Source organism: Nannobrachium achirus (assembly GCF_963921795.1).
Source record: "Nannobrachium achirus genome assembly, chromosome: 23".
Taxonomy (NCBI): domain Eukaryota; kingdom Metazoa; phylum Chordata; class Actinopteri; order Myctophiformes; family Myctophidae; genus Nannobrachium; species Nannobrachium achirus.
The window spans coordinates 45,435,722-45,454,834 of NC_137830.1; the positions used below are offsets into that span (position 1 = coordinate 45,435,722).

General features: G+C 43.6%; 1 protein-coding gene across 2 annotated transcripts; it reads left to right on the forward strand.

Moving 5' to 3' along the window:
- Positions 1-1,126: 1,126 nt before the first annotated feature.
- Positions 1,127-18,798, forward strand: optn (optineurin). 2 transcript variants are annotated; one of them, XM_080754577.1, is made up of 13 exons: positions 1,127-1,247; positions 1,737-1,876; positions 4,736-4,938; positions 6,351-6,512; positions 6,606-6,790; positions 7,116-7,233; positions 7,789-7,904; positions 12,450-12,599; positions 13,554-13,638; positions 14,511-14,669; positions 14,924-15,066; positions 16,728-16,810; positions 16,896-18,798. In XM_080754577.1, the coding sequence occupies exons 2-13, from the start codon at positions 1,744-1,746 to the stop codon at positions 17,012-17,014; spliced, it is 1,656 nt and encodes a 551-aa protein (XP_080610703.1). In that variant the 5' UTR covers positions 1,127-1,247; positions 1,737-1,743; the 3' UTR covers positions 17,015-18,798. The 2 variants fall into 2 exon arrangements, with proteins under 2 accessions (XP_080610703.1, XP_080610704.1); XM_080754578.1 differs by having other exon boundaries at positions 1,145-1,247; positions 1,740-1,876.
- Positions 18,799-19,113: the final 315 nt, after the last annotated feature.

Genomic DNA, 19,113 nt, shown 5'->3' on the forward strand with positions numbered 1-19,113 from the left:
CCAATCTTTGAGCTATAACAGACAGTGGTTTTCAACTTTTTTCACATCAAGGCCCATATTCTGCATATGAGCCACGGACCACCATTTGATGAGATTTAGCCTCTTATCGTTATCGTTGGGTTTCTTCCACAATTCCATGATGTATTGATGTAATAATAATAATAATACAATACACTCTCTAGTCTAGAGTTAAAGAATAAGGGTCCATTTGGTTAACAACTCTCCATCATTTAGCTGGGGACCACCTAGAACCCCTTCAAGGACCATTGGTGGTCCCCGGACCACTGGTTGAAAACCACTGAGCTATAATAAGGTTTCAATCTGCAAGGTCAGAGAGAAATCCTTATCCTAAACGTCACCGTCAGCTGACTTGAACACTCCTCCCCAATATTGAGCAATACAACGAGGCGCCGTTATCATTCACAGATTTACAAAACACATGGATGGCTGCGGGACCGTGCATTTGCTCAGGTTACAATGGCGCACATCGAATCAGATCTGACGTAGCTCTGGTCCATAGCGTTTAGGAGTTCTCCTTAACGCTATGTCACCGATGATCCCTTGCGCCGCATGAAAGTCTGCGCAGTGCGCACCCTCTCGTCTGTAGTAAAAAATTAAAAATAAATACAGTTTCGCTACTCACCAAAACAAAGACGGCTTTAGGGAGTTGAAAGCCTACTTTCCTTAGTGGCAACACTCTGAGCCCCTCACCTCACGTCTAAAATACACTTTTTAGCCAGAAAAGAAAATATTTCACCGGAAAGCAAAATCTGGTAAATAAAAAGTTCTATTAACAAGATCTGTAGAGGGCAGTGTGGAGTAGCTAAAACCCCCGGTGAAATATTTTCTTTTCTGGCTAAAAGTGTATTTTGGGCGTGAGGTGGGGGGCTCAGAGTGTTCCCACTAAGGGAATTATACTTTCGTCATCTAAGAACAGTCTTTGTTTTGGTGAGTGGCGAAAGTATTTTTTACTACAGACGACGAGACGAGAGGCTGCGCAGCCTGGGCTACCGCGGCTGTGAGCGCAAGGGCTCATCAGTGACATAGCGTTAAGGAGAACTCATTCTAATGCTATGGACCAGAGCTAATATGTGACGGTACTGCGCAGGTGGAGACCGTGACGTCGAGACAAGGAAATAAACAACCATAGCGACAGTCTGCCTGAAGTCAGACGAAGGAGGCGATCCAAGATATCTGCAAGATCTCTGCGACTCTGACTTTATTTTACTTTCCCACGTTTACCACGCGTGAGTAAAATGTTTAGTGTTAGGTGGGATCGCCATCTGTTTTTGACAAACCACATGATTCATGTTGTGTGAATGTGTGTAACTGATATTGTGAAGTTTTCTTTGCCGTATGTCCCAGCAAGAAACTACAGAACCAGGCACAGGCCCACCTGTAAGAAAATGAAAATGAAAGTGTATAGAAGGAGATCGATATGAATACATTAATGTCGTCGTCTTTGGGAAATTCCCTCCCCTGGCCTGGGTCTGTCTGCAACACAGTGATTCATGGGGTTGTTTTGAGGATTTATAATGGGTTGTTTTGATAAAACGTTTCTGTGTCTATCAGTGGCAATGTGGCATCAACCACAGCTGTCTGCCCTGATAACTATAACTCGTGATCTGCTGATGAGGTCATTTAATTGGATGATGCGTGGCTGTGCCTGAAAGCAATGAGTCAGTTGGTAATTTTACCAGGCATTCACCAATGTCCTAACAGTACTCTCTCTTCAGTAGGAGAATGGCCTCTGGTGCCCCCATGATGAATGGGGACATTTCTCGGGGCCCAGTGTCTGCAGCAGGCCCGCCAGGAGCCCTGGAAGAAACCCTTCAACAGATGAACATCCTCATCCAGGAGAACCGAGATCTCAAGGGTGAGGAAAAGGGTCATGATCCTGAAAATACAAGTGCCATGGCGATGGAGAGAGAGGTCACCAGCACTTTCGCCTAGAACATATTCACCTACACGCATGTTGTCCTTTCGCCTGGCATTTTCGCCGTGGAGGAGAGTCTTTTCACCTACCTGTCTGAGCCATTTCGCCTACCCTCAATTCTGCTGTCAGACTAAAATCTCTTTGTCATTTAAATATTATAGTGACTGTGACAGTGGTGTCAAGTGAATCTAACAGTTTATTTGACATTTATTATTTACATCACATTTTATTCCAAAAAAAATGGCAAAATAGTGTTTTATGCCTGTTGACAGGCAAGGTTGATTCTATAGGCTATTTAGGTGTAGCATCTTATATAGACCTATTTAGGCTAATAGCCTACATATATATTTTGTATAGCCTAATGTTAAAACAATATAGGCCTACAATACTGTTCATTTTACAATACTGTTCAATACTGCAACAAAGAATGTATAGTATCGGGACATGGATTAATTAATTATTTGGGCGCACCTGATTCCAATAGCTCTGTATTTATGTGATTACTATGGAGTGCATAGGATAGCCGTGTGTAGGTTTGACATGTAACACCACTGTCACAGTCACTATAATATTTAAATGACAAAGAGATAATATGAAAACATGGACAGTCTGACAGCAGAATTGAGGGTAGGCGAAATCGCCGAAATGGCTCAGACAGGTAGGTGAAAAGACTCTCCTCCAAGGCGGAAATGCCAGGCCAAAGGACCAAATGCGTGTAGGCGAATATGCCTGACACCGAGAGGGTCGGTGGCCCCGGTGTTGTATTGCAATGGTTTCTCAAAGTGTGGTCATGGGCAGTGGATCTCAACCTTTTCAGGACGCGATCCCCCCTCCCAAAATAATCATATTTGAACTGGGGACCCCCCCATCCTGACAAGGGGTGCATCTCTCCACTCCGACATGTCTCCTTTCCGACATGTCTCCATTCCGACACTAACCCTATCTCTACCCCTACCCTAAACCTTAGGCCCATGGGGAGTGTCGCCACTCCGACAATAAGAAGTCCATTTCGGAGTGGCGACATGTCGGAATGGAGAGAGCCTCCCCCTGACAAGCACGTGGAATTAGGAGTAGAACCGTTACATTTAGTTTGACTCGTATTAGATATATTGTGAAAAATAGCCAATCTGTGTTGTGAGCTTGTAGATCAGCAGTTCTTTTTTTTTTTTTGCCTCTTATTATATTATTTGACAATTTGACCTTTGATTGACCAGTTTTTATTCATGGGTTGCATTTGTGGTCCTAAACGGCCATGTTGAGGACCAACACAGGTGTTTCTATTTGTCTGATTGGCAGAGAAAACTGTACTTACACTGTTTGTATTTCTACTTTATATGTTTAAAATAATCATTATGCCTGAGACTGAAATGCAGCACCTGGTACCAGAGAGCCAACAACCATTGGTTTATTGAGAGCTACACCCTCTCCTGTCTCTGTTTAAATGCACCTCTTTGTTTGCCGCTCCTCATGACTGATGAAGATGCACTAGCATCGAAACGTTAGTCACTCCTGTATACTGGCACCTGAATAAAAGGTTAGAACCGTCTGAGCTGCTCCAGTGTCCCTCTCTTCTGCATACATCAGTCCCTGCTCCTGTGATGCACCAGACTAGCCGAGTAGGCTGAGGCGCGCTGTAGATCCCCTTTGTTGGCAGAGAACTAATGTTCTACACCAATCAGAACACCTGTGTTGGTCCTCAACTAGCCGCAAATTGCAACACTAGATTTTATTTTAATCGGATGAATCTAGGGTTGCAATACCTCCCATAGGGATCCAATGCATCAAAACGTTTTTTTTTTGCTATCTGATTGTATTAAACGACTTCAAACTCACCAACATTGTGGCTCTATGGAAAGCTTGGAATTTACTCTTGCTATCTGCAAAGTGTTTGTTTCTGAAAAATCCACCGTAGAATTGTCATGATTTATTTTCTGTCAAGAAATCCGAGCAGACATGGTTTATTTAAGTGTTGAACTTCGGAAGCGCTTGTCTTCTATTTACGCAGCGTCCCGCTGCCTCCTGCATTATGTGACATTTAGAACCGGGTGGTACACTGGACCGCTGAGTGACTTCCCACAAGCGCTTCCAAACTCCAGCACTTAGAAAAAATAATCACCTGAAGCCAATTTCTTGATAGAAAGTAGCTCCTAACATGTCTACGGTGGATTTTTATGAAACAAACACTTTGCAGATAGAAAGAGGATACTCCAAGCTTTCCATACAGCCCCAATATTGGTGAGTTTGATGCCGTTTAATACAATCAGATAGCAAAAAACAGTTTTGATGCATTGGCTGCCTATGGGAGGTATTGCAACCCTAGATTCATCCGAGTGGACCGAGTATAAAAAAAATCTAGTGTTGCAATTTGCGGCTAGTCCTCAACATGGCTGGTGTAGGACTACAAATGCAATGCAACCCATGAATAGTAGTTTATCGATTACTTTTGATGTAGTAATGGTCTTTTTTCATATCCTTTCTTCCCCTTTTTTTAGGTATTAAAAAGATCCTTACTTTGTCACATTATTGTCATGTGGTGGCCCCAAGGACTGCTCCGACTGACGGGTTGAGAACCACTGGTCTCTAGGGACTCCTAGGGGTCCTTGAGAGGGTTCCAGGGGGTCCCAGCTAAATTATTTATTGTTTGGAACCAAACGGACACATGGCGGTCTGTAACTCAGCATTGTTTTTTTTGCACACTCAGAGTTCCGTGGCCGTGGCATAATCAAAGTAAACGGGGGAGAAATTAAAAACGTTTGAGAACCACTGTTGAATTGTGACTTCTCTGCGTTCCCCCTGCAGAGGCACTGAGGCAAACCAACCTGTCCATGAAGGAGCGCTTTGAAGGGCTGTCAGCCTGGCGAGAGAAGCAGAGAGAGGAGAGGGACTTCCTGGAGGGGAGGCTGGAGGAGGCGCGTGGCCGCATGGAAGCCCTCACGCTGCACAACCAAGAGCTCAGCAAGAAAGTGAAGGAGCTGGAGGGAGGAACAGAGGGCAGTGGAATGGTGAGAGGGAACCACAATGGTTGAAATGGCAGAGTAGAATTTAACTACTTAGAAACAATCTATACTTAGTAAACTTGACCTGCTCTACCCCCCCTGGCTCCACACCATTAGAGGGAATAGTTATCATAGCTATCAATGGTTTCTTATTATCTTATCACCATATTAAGTTGCTTTCATTGATCATATGAGGCACTATATGAAAAATATATATTTTGTTAACCCAATTTAAATTGCCATAACTGGCACAGTGGCTTTGCTATGGGGTTCCCTTACAATTTAGGCATTTGGCAGATGCTAGAGGTGGAGTCTGAAGAGGTGAGTCTTCAGACCACGGCGGAAGCTAGGGGAGAAACGAACATGAGGAAGACACTGGTGCAGCTCGGACCAGTTTAAGTCTCTTCATTGAAGGTGCAATGTATAAGACGACTAACATTTCGATCTTGGAACATCTTCAGAGTCGTGATGGACAAAGGCTGGGCTAGCCTTTAAAAGCAGCTGAGTAGCAGGGGCAGGTCCTCTCAATTAGCCAACACCACAGACATTGGCTAATTGAGAGGACCTGCCCCTGCTACTCAGCTGCTTTTAAATTGCCCAGCCTTTATCTGTCATGACATACGGGCCGCCGTATTTGGGTGAAAACGACGCAGCTTTCGCCATTGGATTACTGAACGTACACGTTACATTTAATGTTTTTTTATTTTTATTTTTTTTTCTTCTATATATGGTCAAGTATTGTAGTGCAGGTAATTGGAACAACCACGGATCTTGTCCAAAATGAAAACGGGACCGCCAAATATTCTAAACCTTCCGTGATTCTTCCATTAATCATATCATTTGAGAGTTTTTGCTGGGCCAAACAGTGGCTCAGGGGTTGCCGTCTTAAAATACGAAGGGTTCCCAGGTCGATCCCGGGCCCGGTGTCAAAGTGTCCCTGAGCAAGATGAACCCCTAGTTACTCCCAGTGAACAGGTGGGGACTGCCCCATAGGTCGAACTCCCGTTGCGTTACTGAGGTTAGGGTTAGGGTTAGAGTTAGGCATAGTTTTACTGAGGTTAGGATTAGGGTTTGGGTTAGAGTTTGGTGGTCGATCCAAAGGGTGTTCGACCTAATGACCTGTTACCGAACAGGTTGGTGCCTTGCATGGTTTCCTCCGCCATCGGTGTGTGAATGTAATGCAATGCATCTCTGTAAAGTACCTTGGATACCGTTTACATGCTCGCTCATACTAAGACATGACATTATGTGTATCCAGAAGAATTGAAACATTAGTCTTTGTTTTGTATAAATTGTTCCCTCAATGGACGTGGTGTGATGGCGTGGTGATACTCCCTTTCATCTGTTCCTTGGAAGAATCTACCGTAATTATTTATTTTGCCTCGATTTTCTGGTTTAACCGGGATTTTAATTTCCAGGCAGCATCGGCTAATCAGAGTGCAGAGCTTGATGCGCTGCGTGTCCAGATGGCTCGACTCCAAGCGGAGAAGAACGACTTGGTGGCCATGAACTCCGAACTCCAGCTCAAGACTGGCCAGGGGTCACCAGATGACTCCTTCATAGAGATCATAAGGATGGAAGTGAGTAACACGCACACACACACACACGCACACACACACACACACACACACACACACACACACACAATAATGTGTTCCTGCTTGGATTTCCAGGATGACGGTGCGGAGGGCCTGAGGGACGCATGTGGAGGTGAAAGGAGTGGTCGGCTGGACATTAGCATGAGCGCCTCTCGGCTCGAGTCTGAGGAACTGACCGTGAGCCAGCTCCTCCAGTCTCTCAGGAAGGAGACGCAGAAGGTGGAGAAACTGGAAATTGAGCTCCAGGCATCTCGGGCCAGGTAGGCCTATAAGGTCGCCAGTTCTTTCATGAGATATTCATTTAACCACTTAAGTCTGATTTTATGCTTTGTCGTGCTTTACAATTGTGGAATCCTGGGTGTTAATTTAACTTTTGAGAATGCATATGTGTCCAAATTGGGATCCATGGTCTAGCTGGGGCTCCTTGAAATTCTAAAGGTTGAGACTCTCAGTTCTCAACACTTTTGCTTACAATGACGTGACGAAATTAGCTACACTCGGTTGAAAGTGGTTAAATGGCCTATTTCTGGGCCTATAGTGTACAAGACTGGAACACTGCCTCATGTACCTTTTCTTATACTGTAGGATCATGGAGTTGGAAGAGAAGAGTTTGGTCATTGAGAGCTCAACACAAACCTCCCTGCAGCCGGAGAAGGTGACGGACGAGAAAACCCAACAAGGAGAAAGTGTGAAAGAAGAAAAGGTATATGTACTGGCAGTAATGGTACATTAGTAAACCTAGTAGTGGCAGTGCTGATAATGGTGGTGGTACTTATAATGGTGATAGTGAAAATATAGCGATTGCGTAATGAATCTGTGTAGGTCAGTGATGTATCAATGTATCTGCAGTACAACTGTGTCTTTGTAATAATAATTTTGGATCAGAGATGCATGATTATGGGTACAATTATAACATGATATTGTAGTTGGGATTATTGATGATAAAATAGAATTATTTAGATATTTAGATTATTTATTTAACTATTTTCTTATGTCTTTGTTGGTTTTTGTGCTTATCGGTACCATAAACCATTATACCATATTGCATGTATAGTAATAGTCTCTGTGATCTTCTAGTTCTCTGTGGTCTGATGGATGGAAAAATGGGTTGTACAATTATATCAAGTTTGTGTAATTGTGAAGCGACGAGGACAAGGTGCAACAGATGAACCTAATAAGACGTTTGATGATTACCGGTACATCATTCATATCAATGACTTGTTTTGCAATTGCCACAACGTTCTTCTTTGTGGTTCAGGCAGCGTCCGAGGTGGAGGATCTGAAATCTCAGATGATGACACTGTTCAAAGAGCTGCAGCAGGCTCAGAGCAAACTGGGAGAGGCGGAGGGCATGAAGAAGAACCTCCAGGACAGGTAAGACCACAGAAATGGAAAAGTAAAGAACGAAACCTTTCCATTCATAGCAATGCTGTTCATCTGTGTCAGACGCATAAGAGGGGAGGGGAGTAATCGATACACATGGGACTCTGACGCTGGACGTACTGCTTGACGGTACATTATTAAAATGGATTCATTATGCACATGCCCATTGCCTGCATTATTCACCGTCTTTCAACCCATTAAGACCTGAGGCAGATTCTACAAATGCCTTCTAAATCACTAGTAGGGGTGGGTCGGTATCGACATTTTGTTATCGCGGTTACCGTCTTCCCATTTACCGCCGGTATTGCGGTAATTACCGCACCCCCGTATCTATCAATTAAGGTTCGGCGATAAGCCAAAATATTCCAATCATCTGCCCAGAATTTGCCGCTCCACAGCCCGAGTTATACATCCCCGTACAGCACAGCGGGTCTGGTTTTGAAAGGAGCAGATCTACAAGCTCACAACACGTTGCATCCGCGGATGCAACGTGATGATATAACCCGGGCTGTGGAGCGGCACATTCTGGCTGCCCCCGACAGGTTTTGGTTAGTTACAAGACTCGACACAAAAGGTTGTAAAATCGCAGGGAGTCAGCGACGTGTTGGAAAAAGTAGAAGCTGGTTTCATTTTCGGTTTTAGTCCTCGCGGCTCGCGCTCTGTCCGTATGAATAAAAAAAGAATCTGCCACAAGGTATGTATAAACATACTTGTGTCTTGTGGATAATGGAGAAAGTTTAACACTGCTGCCTGCTACGAGACAGCTGATCCAGTCAGTGTCCAGTGGGGATTTCTCTGTCTCCGTGTGACGGCAAAACCTATAGGGTCTAGCGTTAGTTTCATTTTCGATGAAAAGGAAACTGATGGCCCATTAAGCTTCCAAACATGTGGTACGCGGCCCAGAGCAGAGCGGCATGGAGCGCATGCGGTCCTTGCTTCTCCCCCGTTTTAAAACTCGCTCGTTCTCAATAAAAAATTGCCTCTTTATTGTCTTTTTTGACCGCGTTAAGAACCCTGACACCGCGGTAGGCCGGGGTATACCGCGGTACGGCGGTATGGCTGTACGGCGGTTACCGTCCCCAACCCTAATCACTAGTTCTCAAACATTTTCGAGCCAAGGATCCCCAAAATGATTATCTATTTGGCTGCGGACCCCATCTGAAAATGTTTTGTGCCAGGGACCCCCAGAAGAGAAGATTTGTGTTTAAAAGTTCAATTCAAACACTTTCAAGATTTTTCAAAAATGTAAAAAAAAGTACCACATGTGCATGATGTGAGCTTGTAGATCTGCTATTTTTGAAAAGTCTAAAATCTAAAATGATACTGCTTTCCTGGGTTTTTACTGGGTTAATTTTTTTTTAAGTGCAAGTCAATGATGAAAAATTGTCTGCGTTTGTTGTTGTCTGCAATTATTCAACATATCTGTGTTTTATTATTTTACAAACACTATTCTAGGGGCGTTGTGTGTTGCACCCATTGAAGTTCTGCTCATGGTGAACTGTCACTTCACCCATTGAAGTTCTGCTCATGGTGACCTGTCGCTTCTGTTAAGTTAATATTACTAACTGTTCCCTGTTAACGCTGACCGGTGTGTTATTTGATACACTGTGAGCTAATGGAGGGACGTTTATTGTGAAGTTTTAACCGGAAGAGGCACGGCCTCGGTGAGTGGGAAAACAGAACATGGCGGTTGTGACGGCGGAGTGCCTGGAATAAACTTGTGTCAAAGAACCCTTAAAGTTGTATCATTTCGATTAACATGGTAGCAGAGGATGGCTGGAAACTACAGAATCCCACCCGGCTTCGACGAAAAGAAGCCATATGAAAGTTGGAAGAACGAGATCGCAATATGGAGCAGAGTTACAGAGCTCGCGAAAAAGAAACAAGCACTCGCCGTCGTTTTGGCGCTATCGGGCAGTGCAAGAGAAACAGCGATGGAAATACCCGTGGATGACTTGGATAAAGACAATGGTATGACCACTTTGATTGCAAAGCTTGACAATTTGTTTCTTAAAGAAGAGAAAGATCAAGTCTATGAAGCTTACTCGAGCTTCGACCGGATAAAGAGAGACTGGAGCGTGTCCATGGCGGACTATATTATTGATTTTGAGCAACGTTATTCTCGTTTACGAAAGTACAAGATGGAGCTACCAGACGCTGTGTTGGCTTTCAAACTATTGGATACTGCGTGCTTGGACACAAAAGATCGCCAGTTAGCTCTCACAGCATGTACAGATCTAACGTTTGCGTCCATGAAGTCAGCATTGAAGAGGATATTCGGTGGAAAGATGTCACCTAACACTAACAGCATGGGAATCAATCAAGAAACAGCGTTCGTAACGGCGGACCAGAGACGACAGAAGGGCATGTCTTGGCCTCAAATGGATCAACAGAGGACCACGCCAGCGGTTGGTACAAATCCTTTGGACAGGTACGGTCGTAGATCAAAGTGTGCGGTCTGTCAATCAACTTTTCATTGGGCCAAAGACTGTCCACATAAAAATGAGCAAGCGAAGCTAAATGAGGAAACTGAAAGTAGTACAGATGTGGCAGAGGAGTGCAACATTACCCTGTACACTAAAGAGCCCTACGATGGAGAGAAAATATCACCCACAGCAGCAAAAATCGTCATGACAGAATGTTTTGGTTCAGCAATAATAGACACTGCATGTACGCGGACTGTGTGTGGACAGGGGTGGCTAGATGGCTACATAACTGAGCTGAGCCAGAAAGAGTTGAATGATTTGAAAAAAAGTGAAAAATGCAGTCGTAGACCATTCAAGTTTGGAGATGGAAAAATGGTGTACTCCACTAAAAGTTTAAAGATTCCTGCAAAAATTGGAGAGACAAGATGTCATATTGAAACGGAAGTTGTCTCAGCTGAAGTTCCACTGCTTTTAAGCAAAGCATCCATGAAAAGAGCTGGGACAGTACTGGACATGGGGAATGACAGGGTGGTAATGTTCAACAAACCTGTGAAACTTGACTTTACAAGCTCTGGTCATTATTGTGTGAAAATAATTGATGGAACAACAAAAAGAGAAGGGATGGAAAGACCCAACACTGCTTTGCATGCAACAAGAAGGGCTTTAACAGAATCTGAGGGGTCAGAAAGAAGGCCGAGAGCCCTACGGAAACAAATATGCCACGCTGAAAAATATGAAAGTGGAGATCGAGTATACTACAAGCGAGTTGACTGTCCTGAATGGAAAGGACCAGGAGTTGTCATCGGTCAGGACGGTGCAGTGATTTCTGTCAGACATGGAGGAACATGCATTCGAGTGCATCCGATCAGATTGAGGAAAGTGAACACAGAAGATATGGATCAATGTTCAACGGCTCATTCAGAAAATGTCACAATCATTGGGCAAGGACAGGACATTGCTGGACATGCCGACAGTGACATAAAGGTCACAGAAGACAGCATACCTGTGATGCAACGAGGACAAATGGAGACAACACAAATGACCAATGGGGTGCAAAATGAAACAGGTCACAGAGTTGACAATACAGATACACATGATGGTACAGAGCAGAGAACAGATGTCACTCAGAAAGCTAAGTGCAAGTACAACAATACCACTGATTTATGTGATGATGCATTTGTAATTGATGATGTGCCATACAGTATACATGTATGCAAGGATACATTTGAAACAAATGATGTACCATTAACAAATGTCACTGACACTAATATCCCAAGTGTATGTGAGGATGTGTTTGTAAATGAGGATGTATCATTTGACTTAGCAAAACATGTTGAGATAAACAGCTGTGAGGATAACAATGTTTTTGAGGTAGTTAAAGATGAGGGACAAAAAAGGTGTGTCTATGGTCTGGAAGATGCTTCTCTCTCTTGGTACAACAAAGTGAAGAAAATAGTGCTGACAACAGGAGGAAAGATTTCCAAAGTTGATCCTGCCTTTTTCTACTGGCTAGATAAGGACTGTGCTGTGACTGGGGTTCTAGCCTGCCCTGTGGATGACTTCATATGGGGAGGCACACACAGTTTCTCTACCACTGTGATACCTCAGCTGAGATCTGCATCCCAAAATGGATGTGAGGAATAAGCCCACAAGTCATTGTCTCTGAAAAGAGACAAACTCCAAAGTGATGGACAATGACACGGACTTGGACTTGAATTATTTTATGGTCATGTTCTTTAGCTGTTAATTCACAGCCTATAAAACATATTTCTTTATTATGTTGCACTATGTTCACAAGCTGTTCTTGAAATGTTTGCAATGCACTTTTTTCTTTTTTTTAAAAAAGACAGTGAGTTTGTTAAGTTAATATTACTAACTGTTCCCTGTTAACGCTGACCGGTGTGTTATTTGATACACTGTGAGCTAATGGAGGGACGTTTATTGTGAAGTTTTAACCGGAAGAGGCACGGCCTCGGTGAGTGGGAAAACAGAACATGGCGGTTGTGACGGCGGAGTGCCTGGAATAAACTTGTGTCAAAGAACCCTTAAAGTTGTATCATTTCGATTAACAGCTTCTTTCTGTCATTCATTGCCTTCTCACTCTCTGTAGATGTCGAGAAGTGGAACAGGATGTGGTGACTCTTCGTGCCCAGCTGGTGGACAAGCAGGCAGTGCAGACAGAGAATGACAGGCTAAAACTGCAGCTGGACAGCATGCAGGCTCAGAGCCAGCTGGAGCAAAGGAAGACTGGCGAGGAGAGGTGGGAGAGAACACACACAAGCACACACACAGCCTGGCATCCACCTTCTGACATTTGTAGGTCGCTGGCTATTTAAAAGTATTGCCTGTAACCCACCCATGTTCCTTTAGCGTGTCCACTTCTCATGCTCTATGTAGCAAAAAAAGAAGACAGGCCGCTTCTCACCTGACGGGGGAGTTTCCCCGGTAGTTTCCCTGTGTGGAAGGAACATGACACGTTATTCCAACCTGTTCCTTGCCCTTCCATTGCCCTTCCACTGCCTTCCCAGCTAGGGGAAGGCAGTATAGAGACCAGGAGTACTGCATGTATTTTGTGAGGGTACCTACCTACCATAGGGGACATGGGGAGAACATGCAAACTCCCCACAGAAAGGCCCTTACGCCAACCTCACCTAGGGTATGGGCGCTGATGATGCAGAGGAGAGAACACACTCCCAGCGCCCACAGTTTCCCCGGTGGGAATCGAACCCGGGACCTTCTTGCTGTGATGCAACGGTGCTACCGACTGTGCCACCGTGCCCCCCCATCTTTTATTAAGTCACCGATCATAAAGCGGCTTCTCTAATTGGACAACCCGACACATCGGCTATACAGATTGGTTTTGGCCGAGCTTTGCGTCATGTTTGTGCTTCTGTTGCACCAACACTGTATAAGTGTACAATCAAACTGGCTGTGGGGACCGACCTGTGTACTCTGACAACGGCTATTGCATTACAGGATGGAGCATGCATTCCCAACTTGCATCGTTCCTGAGTTAATATCCAACGTTTTTACTGTGTAATGGGTATCACACTGGGTACTCTTAACAATGGGTACAGCGAGTACTCTAACAACATTCTCTGATTTACATTGTTCCCCACTTGTGTGGTGTCCGAGTAGGCCAGTACCCGAATGCCACTGGTCTTATTAAATAATGATAATCCATCCCACCAATAATCCCCTTTCTCTGTCTCAGGAACAACCTGGCGCAGCTGAAGGATGCCTACACCAAGCTCTTTGAAGACTACAACGAGCTCAAAGAGGAGAAGAAAAAGAGAGAGGTGACTTTGTCCACAGTCAACAGCTGCGCGACATCTGTCATACTGTATTAACTGTAAATATCCTCTACCCTCTGACCTTCTAGCAGAGGTGGAGACAGTAGAAGCAAGCAAAGGGACAACTTTGTGCAATGTCGCTTGTGTCATGTGTGTAATTGGTATGGTCATTAAAATGTGTAGTCCAACTTTAAAATGCACTCAAAACCTAAAACAAAACCGTATGTGTAAAACTGATTATTTACTTCACTTTATGTAAGAAGAGAATTTTAAACTTGGATTCTAGTGACTTGAGATTTGATCTAGAGACCAAGAGACTTGAGTTTTGAACTTGAGACTGCACCCTGATAACTTTTTCTTTTTTTCCTCCTCCAACTTCTTGACTTTAAACTCGACAAAACCGACATGAACTTGACCTGGCCTACATTTAGTCTCAAGACTGGACTTAACACTTGTGCCTCAAGACTTGAGACTGAGTTGAAACTAGGACTAGTCGATATGACTTCAAATCAATATCCTGATTATTTCAAACGCTTGCCTTGGTTACGATTAATGAACAAGTATTTAAAGATTATATAGTAAAATATAGCTGATATGAAAGCCCACAACGTGTCACATCGCAATCTTGTGAGCTTGTTGATCAGCTATTTAACTCTTTCTGCACACCATTGTAAAACAAAGTATAATACAGGATTAAGTGGTTTATCAGGCTATCGATTTAGCCCTTTATAAAAAAATATTTTGAATGTTTTTCTTTTTTTTTGTCAAATCATCAAAAAACTGCTTCTTGATTATTAATGTACCGTACATGAGCCAGATTGACATGGTTAGAAGTTCTAAATGTTTTTTTTATATATATATATGAACATGCCTTGTAGACTCAGATGGCACCCAAGGAGGCCTTGGATGACATGCAGGCCAGGCTGGCTGCAGCAGAGCAGGCCCTGGCTGCTAAACAAGAGAAGATCGATGCCATGAAGCAGGAGATCTTCCAGAAAGAGAAGGAGCTGGAGACCATCGGCGTCTTCCAGGCCCAGGTGTGTGTGCTTGGTATTGCTATACCTAGTTGTGAGGGCCAGATGTATGGTAGAATTTGAGAAATAGAGATTGTGTGGGCAATTTTCCTGGTCCTCATAGAAAAGATGTTGTTTTAATGGTTGGAAAAGAGTTCGGGAAAAGATTCAATTGGGGATTAGGCATTTCGGTATCAAGGACCAGAACTATCCATTTTAGAAAAATAAATAACTTGCATTGGCACTTCATGAGGATTTTGGTCATGTTCTGTTTGCAGGCAGAGGTGTATTCATCAGACTTTTATGCTGAGCGTGCAGCCAGAGAGAAGATCCATGAAGAGAAGGAACGCCTGGCTGCTCAGTTGGAGTTCATAAAGAAGCAAAACTCCCAACTTCAAGAGGAAATGGATTCTCTGGGCAGGTGTGGCTGAATACTTTATGTCATTTCAACAAAAATGTGTGGTGCAACGTGTCACTCAACATAAATTACGTAATACATTTTCTTTTGTCCAACACCTTGCATGGTTCAAGCACCAGCATATCTAACTGACCTGCTAGAGTGGTATGTGCCGTGCAGGACCCTAAGGTCAGCCGACCAGGGTCTATTAGTAGTCCCTCGTACTAGATTAATAACCAAAGGCGACGGAGCCTTTCAGTCTATAGCTCTCAGACTGGAATGTGGGCACTGTTAAGAAGCAAGACATGATTTTATTTTTGTGTAATATGTCTGCTGTTTTTGGTTTCTGAGACTCATAAGAGGGTCGGGTTACTTGGACCATTTTTTTCCATCTACATCAAACTGCCTCATCAAAAACTGACTAATCTATTTTTCTTTTGGCTAATGTCTATGGATGCTGGGGTTCAAGTGGTTATTGCCTTCCTCTCAGCTTTCCTTCTGTCCGTGTTGATAAAATATAGAACAGCCTTCAGTTCATATTTTTATGGAACCAATGATCTTATATATATGTCATAGTATATTAGAGAAACAGCACATTCGAGACGCGGAGCACTCGTGGTGCGGCACGGGGCGGAGCAAGCGGTCGCCACAACAACGTACTCCAGGCGGTGCGCCGCTCTATTGTCCACGACACTGCGAGCGGCTACCGAAGCCCCCCTGTATCCACGAAGCCCAAACGAGTTACGAGGCCCCCCTGGGTCCACGAAGCCCCAAGCGGCGCGAAGGCCAGCGGACCTTGGTCCTGCTCTTCGCCCCCGAGCGCCGCAGGCGCGAGTGGCCGCGAAGAGCGGGCCAGGGCCGCGCGGCCGGCGGAGCGCCGCGCGAGTTACGAAGCCGTGGTGAATGCAATCGTTATATTTATGCCCAGGCCGTAAGGCCTGGGCAAGCGCACGTTAAACGCCCTGTCCAAGTGACTACAATGGAGCTAATGGCTAGGCTAGGCTAGGCTAGGCTAGTAAATAAAGAGTAAACACTTACGGTCTGCGGCGAGTTCAAAGCGTGACGTAACTCTCTTATATACACTCTGGTGAATGGCAGAGCAGTGGCTGACGTCGCCATCTGGTGGTGATTAGTGTGTGGTGAACGTCAAAACGAGTGCTCCTTGACAACTTTTACTGGTTTCTTGAACATACTGTAACATATACATTCCTCTAAGAGCCGCATCCCACTTCACGCCCCCTTTACATCGACTTCAACTCATAGGTAGTCGTCTAGGACGTAAGGAGTACCGCCCCTAACCCTATGCCGTCCGCTCATTCGCTAAGCACGAGAGAGAGGAGGCAACAGGGGAGGGGGTGCGGGCAAGCGAGAGAGAGAGAGAGTGAAATTTGACACCACTGTGTTTGCATGTGCCTGCTGCAGAGAAATAGCAGAGGCTTAACAGTCACTTCTCTCCAGTGCGTCCGGCGGTCAAATATGTCCAACCGGAAACGTGCGCTGCGGCACAATAGTCCCCCCCCCAATTTTTTTTTTTTTTTAACTTTTTTTTTTTTTTTAACTTTTTTTTTTTTTTTTAAACTTTTTTTTTTTTTTTTAGCGGGCGTGGACTCTAGATGTGAGCGGGCCGAAGGCCCGGGAACCTCTAGTATGAATACAATACTGCTATTTTCCTATCGTCTGCATAGGCAATCCCTGAACGAGATGCAAAGGAGACATGTGCCACGGGGAGGAAATCCACATGGGGGCGCTGATGCACAGGGTGGAAGAGGTAATCCTTTGTGTTTTCATCAACATGGTATTTGATAGGCCAGTTGCAGGTACAGTTCCTAATGAGCATCTCTGACTCTTCTCAGGTGAGGGCAGAGACTGGCAGCAGCAGGTGAATATCCCCGAGCACGCCTGTCCCAAGTGCAACGAGATTCTACCAGACCTGGACAGTCTGCAAATCCACATCATGGACTGCATCATCTGAACTACTGTCTCTCTATCAAGCCAGAGAACACCATTCAAAACCCAATAGAACATGGCGGCCGCGTCCATTGAGTTCAATAGAGAACTGGTGCCATGTTCTGTTCGGTTCCTCAAGCTATATATAATATCTGAACTACAACAACTTGTGCAATGCTTGAAGCAGCACCTTAAAGTAATGGGTCACCCAGAAATGGAAATTCTGTCATTATCTCCTCACCCTCATGCCAGTTTTTCTACATTGGATTTAGAACTTCGATTCTGAACGTGGGGTTCCATGGGGGGCCCCAGATAAATTTGTTTATACAGTATCAGTTAAGCATTTTTTTTTCTTAAGTATAGAATTGGGAAAAATTGGGAATAGATTTGAAAACTTAAAGGAGTAGTTCACCCCCAAAATGACTTTTTTTTCTATTGATTACTCACCCCATGGAGACATTGAATTCATGGATATTTTTTAGTCTTTGTCACATTCCTAAGCCAATAAAGCCCCTAAGCCAATGGGGCTGTTAAGTCTGACATCATTTTGTAGGCAGAGGAGAACTTTTGGGGCCAAAAGGCCCCAGTGCCCTTGAATCTTTTTACTATTTTTACTATTTACTAATTTTTCTTCTCTTTGTTATTGAAAGGAAAGTGGTAGAATTATACTTTAGTCGTTATTTTTGTCTCGGATCTGTTGAAATAGCGAGGGACAGATATTGATAATAAATCTGCTTGGAGGTCTGACTACAAAATGATGTCACGGCTTAAAAGCCCCATAAAGCTCCCATTGATTCCGGTAGGGGACCCAAAGACACTTTGGGTCCCCTACCGGAAACGATCGGGGTAAATTTATTATAGTCAAATTATTGGCTTAGGAATGCAACAAAAACAAAACGTGTCCATGAATTCAAGTCTCCATGGGGTGTGTAGTTGATGGGAAGAAAGTCATTTTGGGGGTGAACTACTCCTTTAACTCAAATCTCATATAGTCTCCCCAGGCAAATGTATATCAATTTGGCAGTCCTTGACATGAACCGCTGTTGGTGTCATGGAAATGTATATTTTCTAAGTCTGTCAGAGGCTGCCAAAAATCCACAAATAAATTAAGGAATTAAACCATTAAAATGCATGTATTTGACCATTAAGCCAGCTGAGAAAACAATGATATTTTCATTTTTGGGGTTGACTATATAGTATAAGTCTTCCTCTGCTTTGAACTGTACCTCTTTTCTGATCCACAATCCTTTGATAATGGAACGGGCTGCTAAATGCTTGGTAGATGGTAATATACAGTACATTAAAATGTGGTCTGGTATTGAATGAAGGAGAGAAAGAGAAATGAGTAGAAGACTAGAAGCACTGAGTAGAAGTGTGTGATTTTCAATTCTGTGTAGCCTGTGTACCCTCACTTACATATTATTAATCAGCCAAGTTCAACCTTTTACAGGTTAAATATTGAGTAATCATTAGCTGGGACTTCTGAGATCTTTGGAGGTGTGTTTATGTAAGAAAATTCATTCTATTTTCAATGGCAAAAGGAATATTTTGTTCAATATTTCCAATATTCAGGTCCATCTCAGTGGAAAATGGTGGCAAACAGCCAATAGGCACTTTAATGGTGAGATGTGTCTTTCAACTCTGTTTATGTAGCAACATAAATAATAACATATTAAGCTGATTCTGTTAACCCGTATGTATAATGTATATTACATCACTTCTGGCATATTTCTCTACCAAACATATGCTTTGTATGTTAAGTTATCTATGCCCTTAAATTCTGTGCTTTAGTTTTATGAATACGCCTATAATAAAACTGTTTTCAAATATTTGCGGTCTCTGTCTGACAAACAGCACAGGATGTCAACATGAATCGATTTTTGTACAAATAGATTGTAGATCTGCTATTTTCAAAAGATTTGTGTGCATTTGAAAACCTGAAAAGGGACATTCTGCATAATGAGTACTTTTTCTTTGATGCCAATACTTTTGTACTTTTAGTCTTTTACTCAAGTACATTTTGAATTCTGGACTCCTATTTGCAACAGAGTATTTCTACATTGCCGTATTGATAATTTTACCCAAGTAAAACATTGGACTACCCGGCTCTGTGTGTGTGTGTGT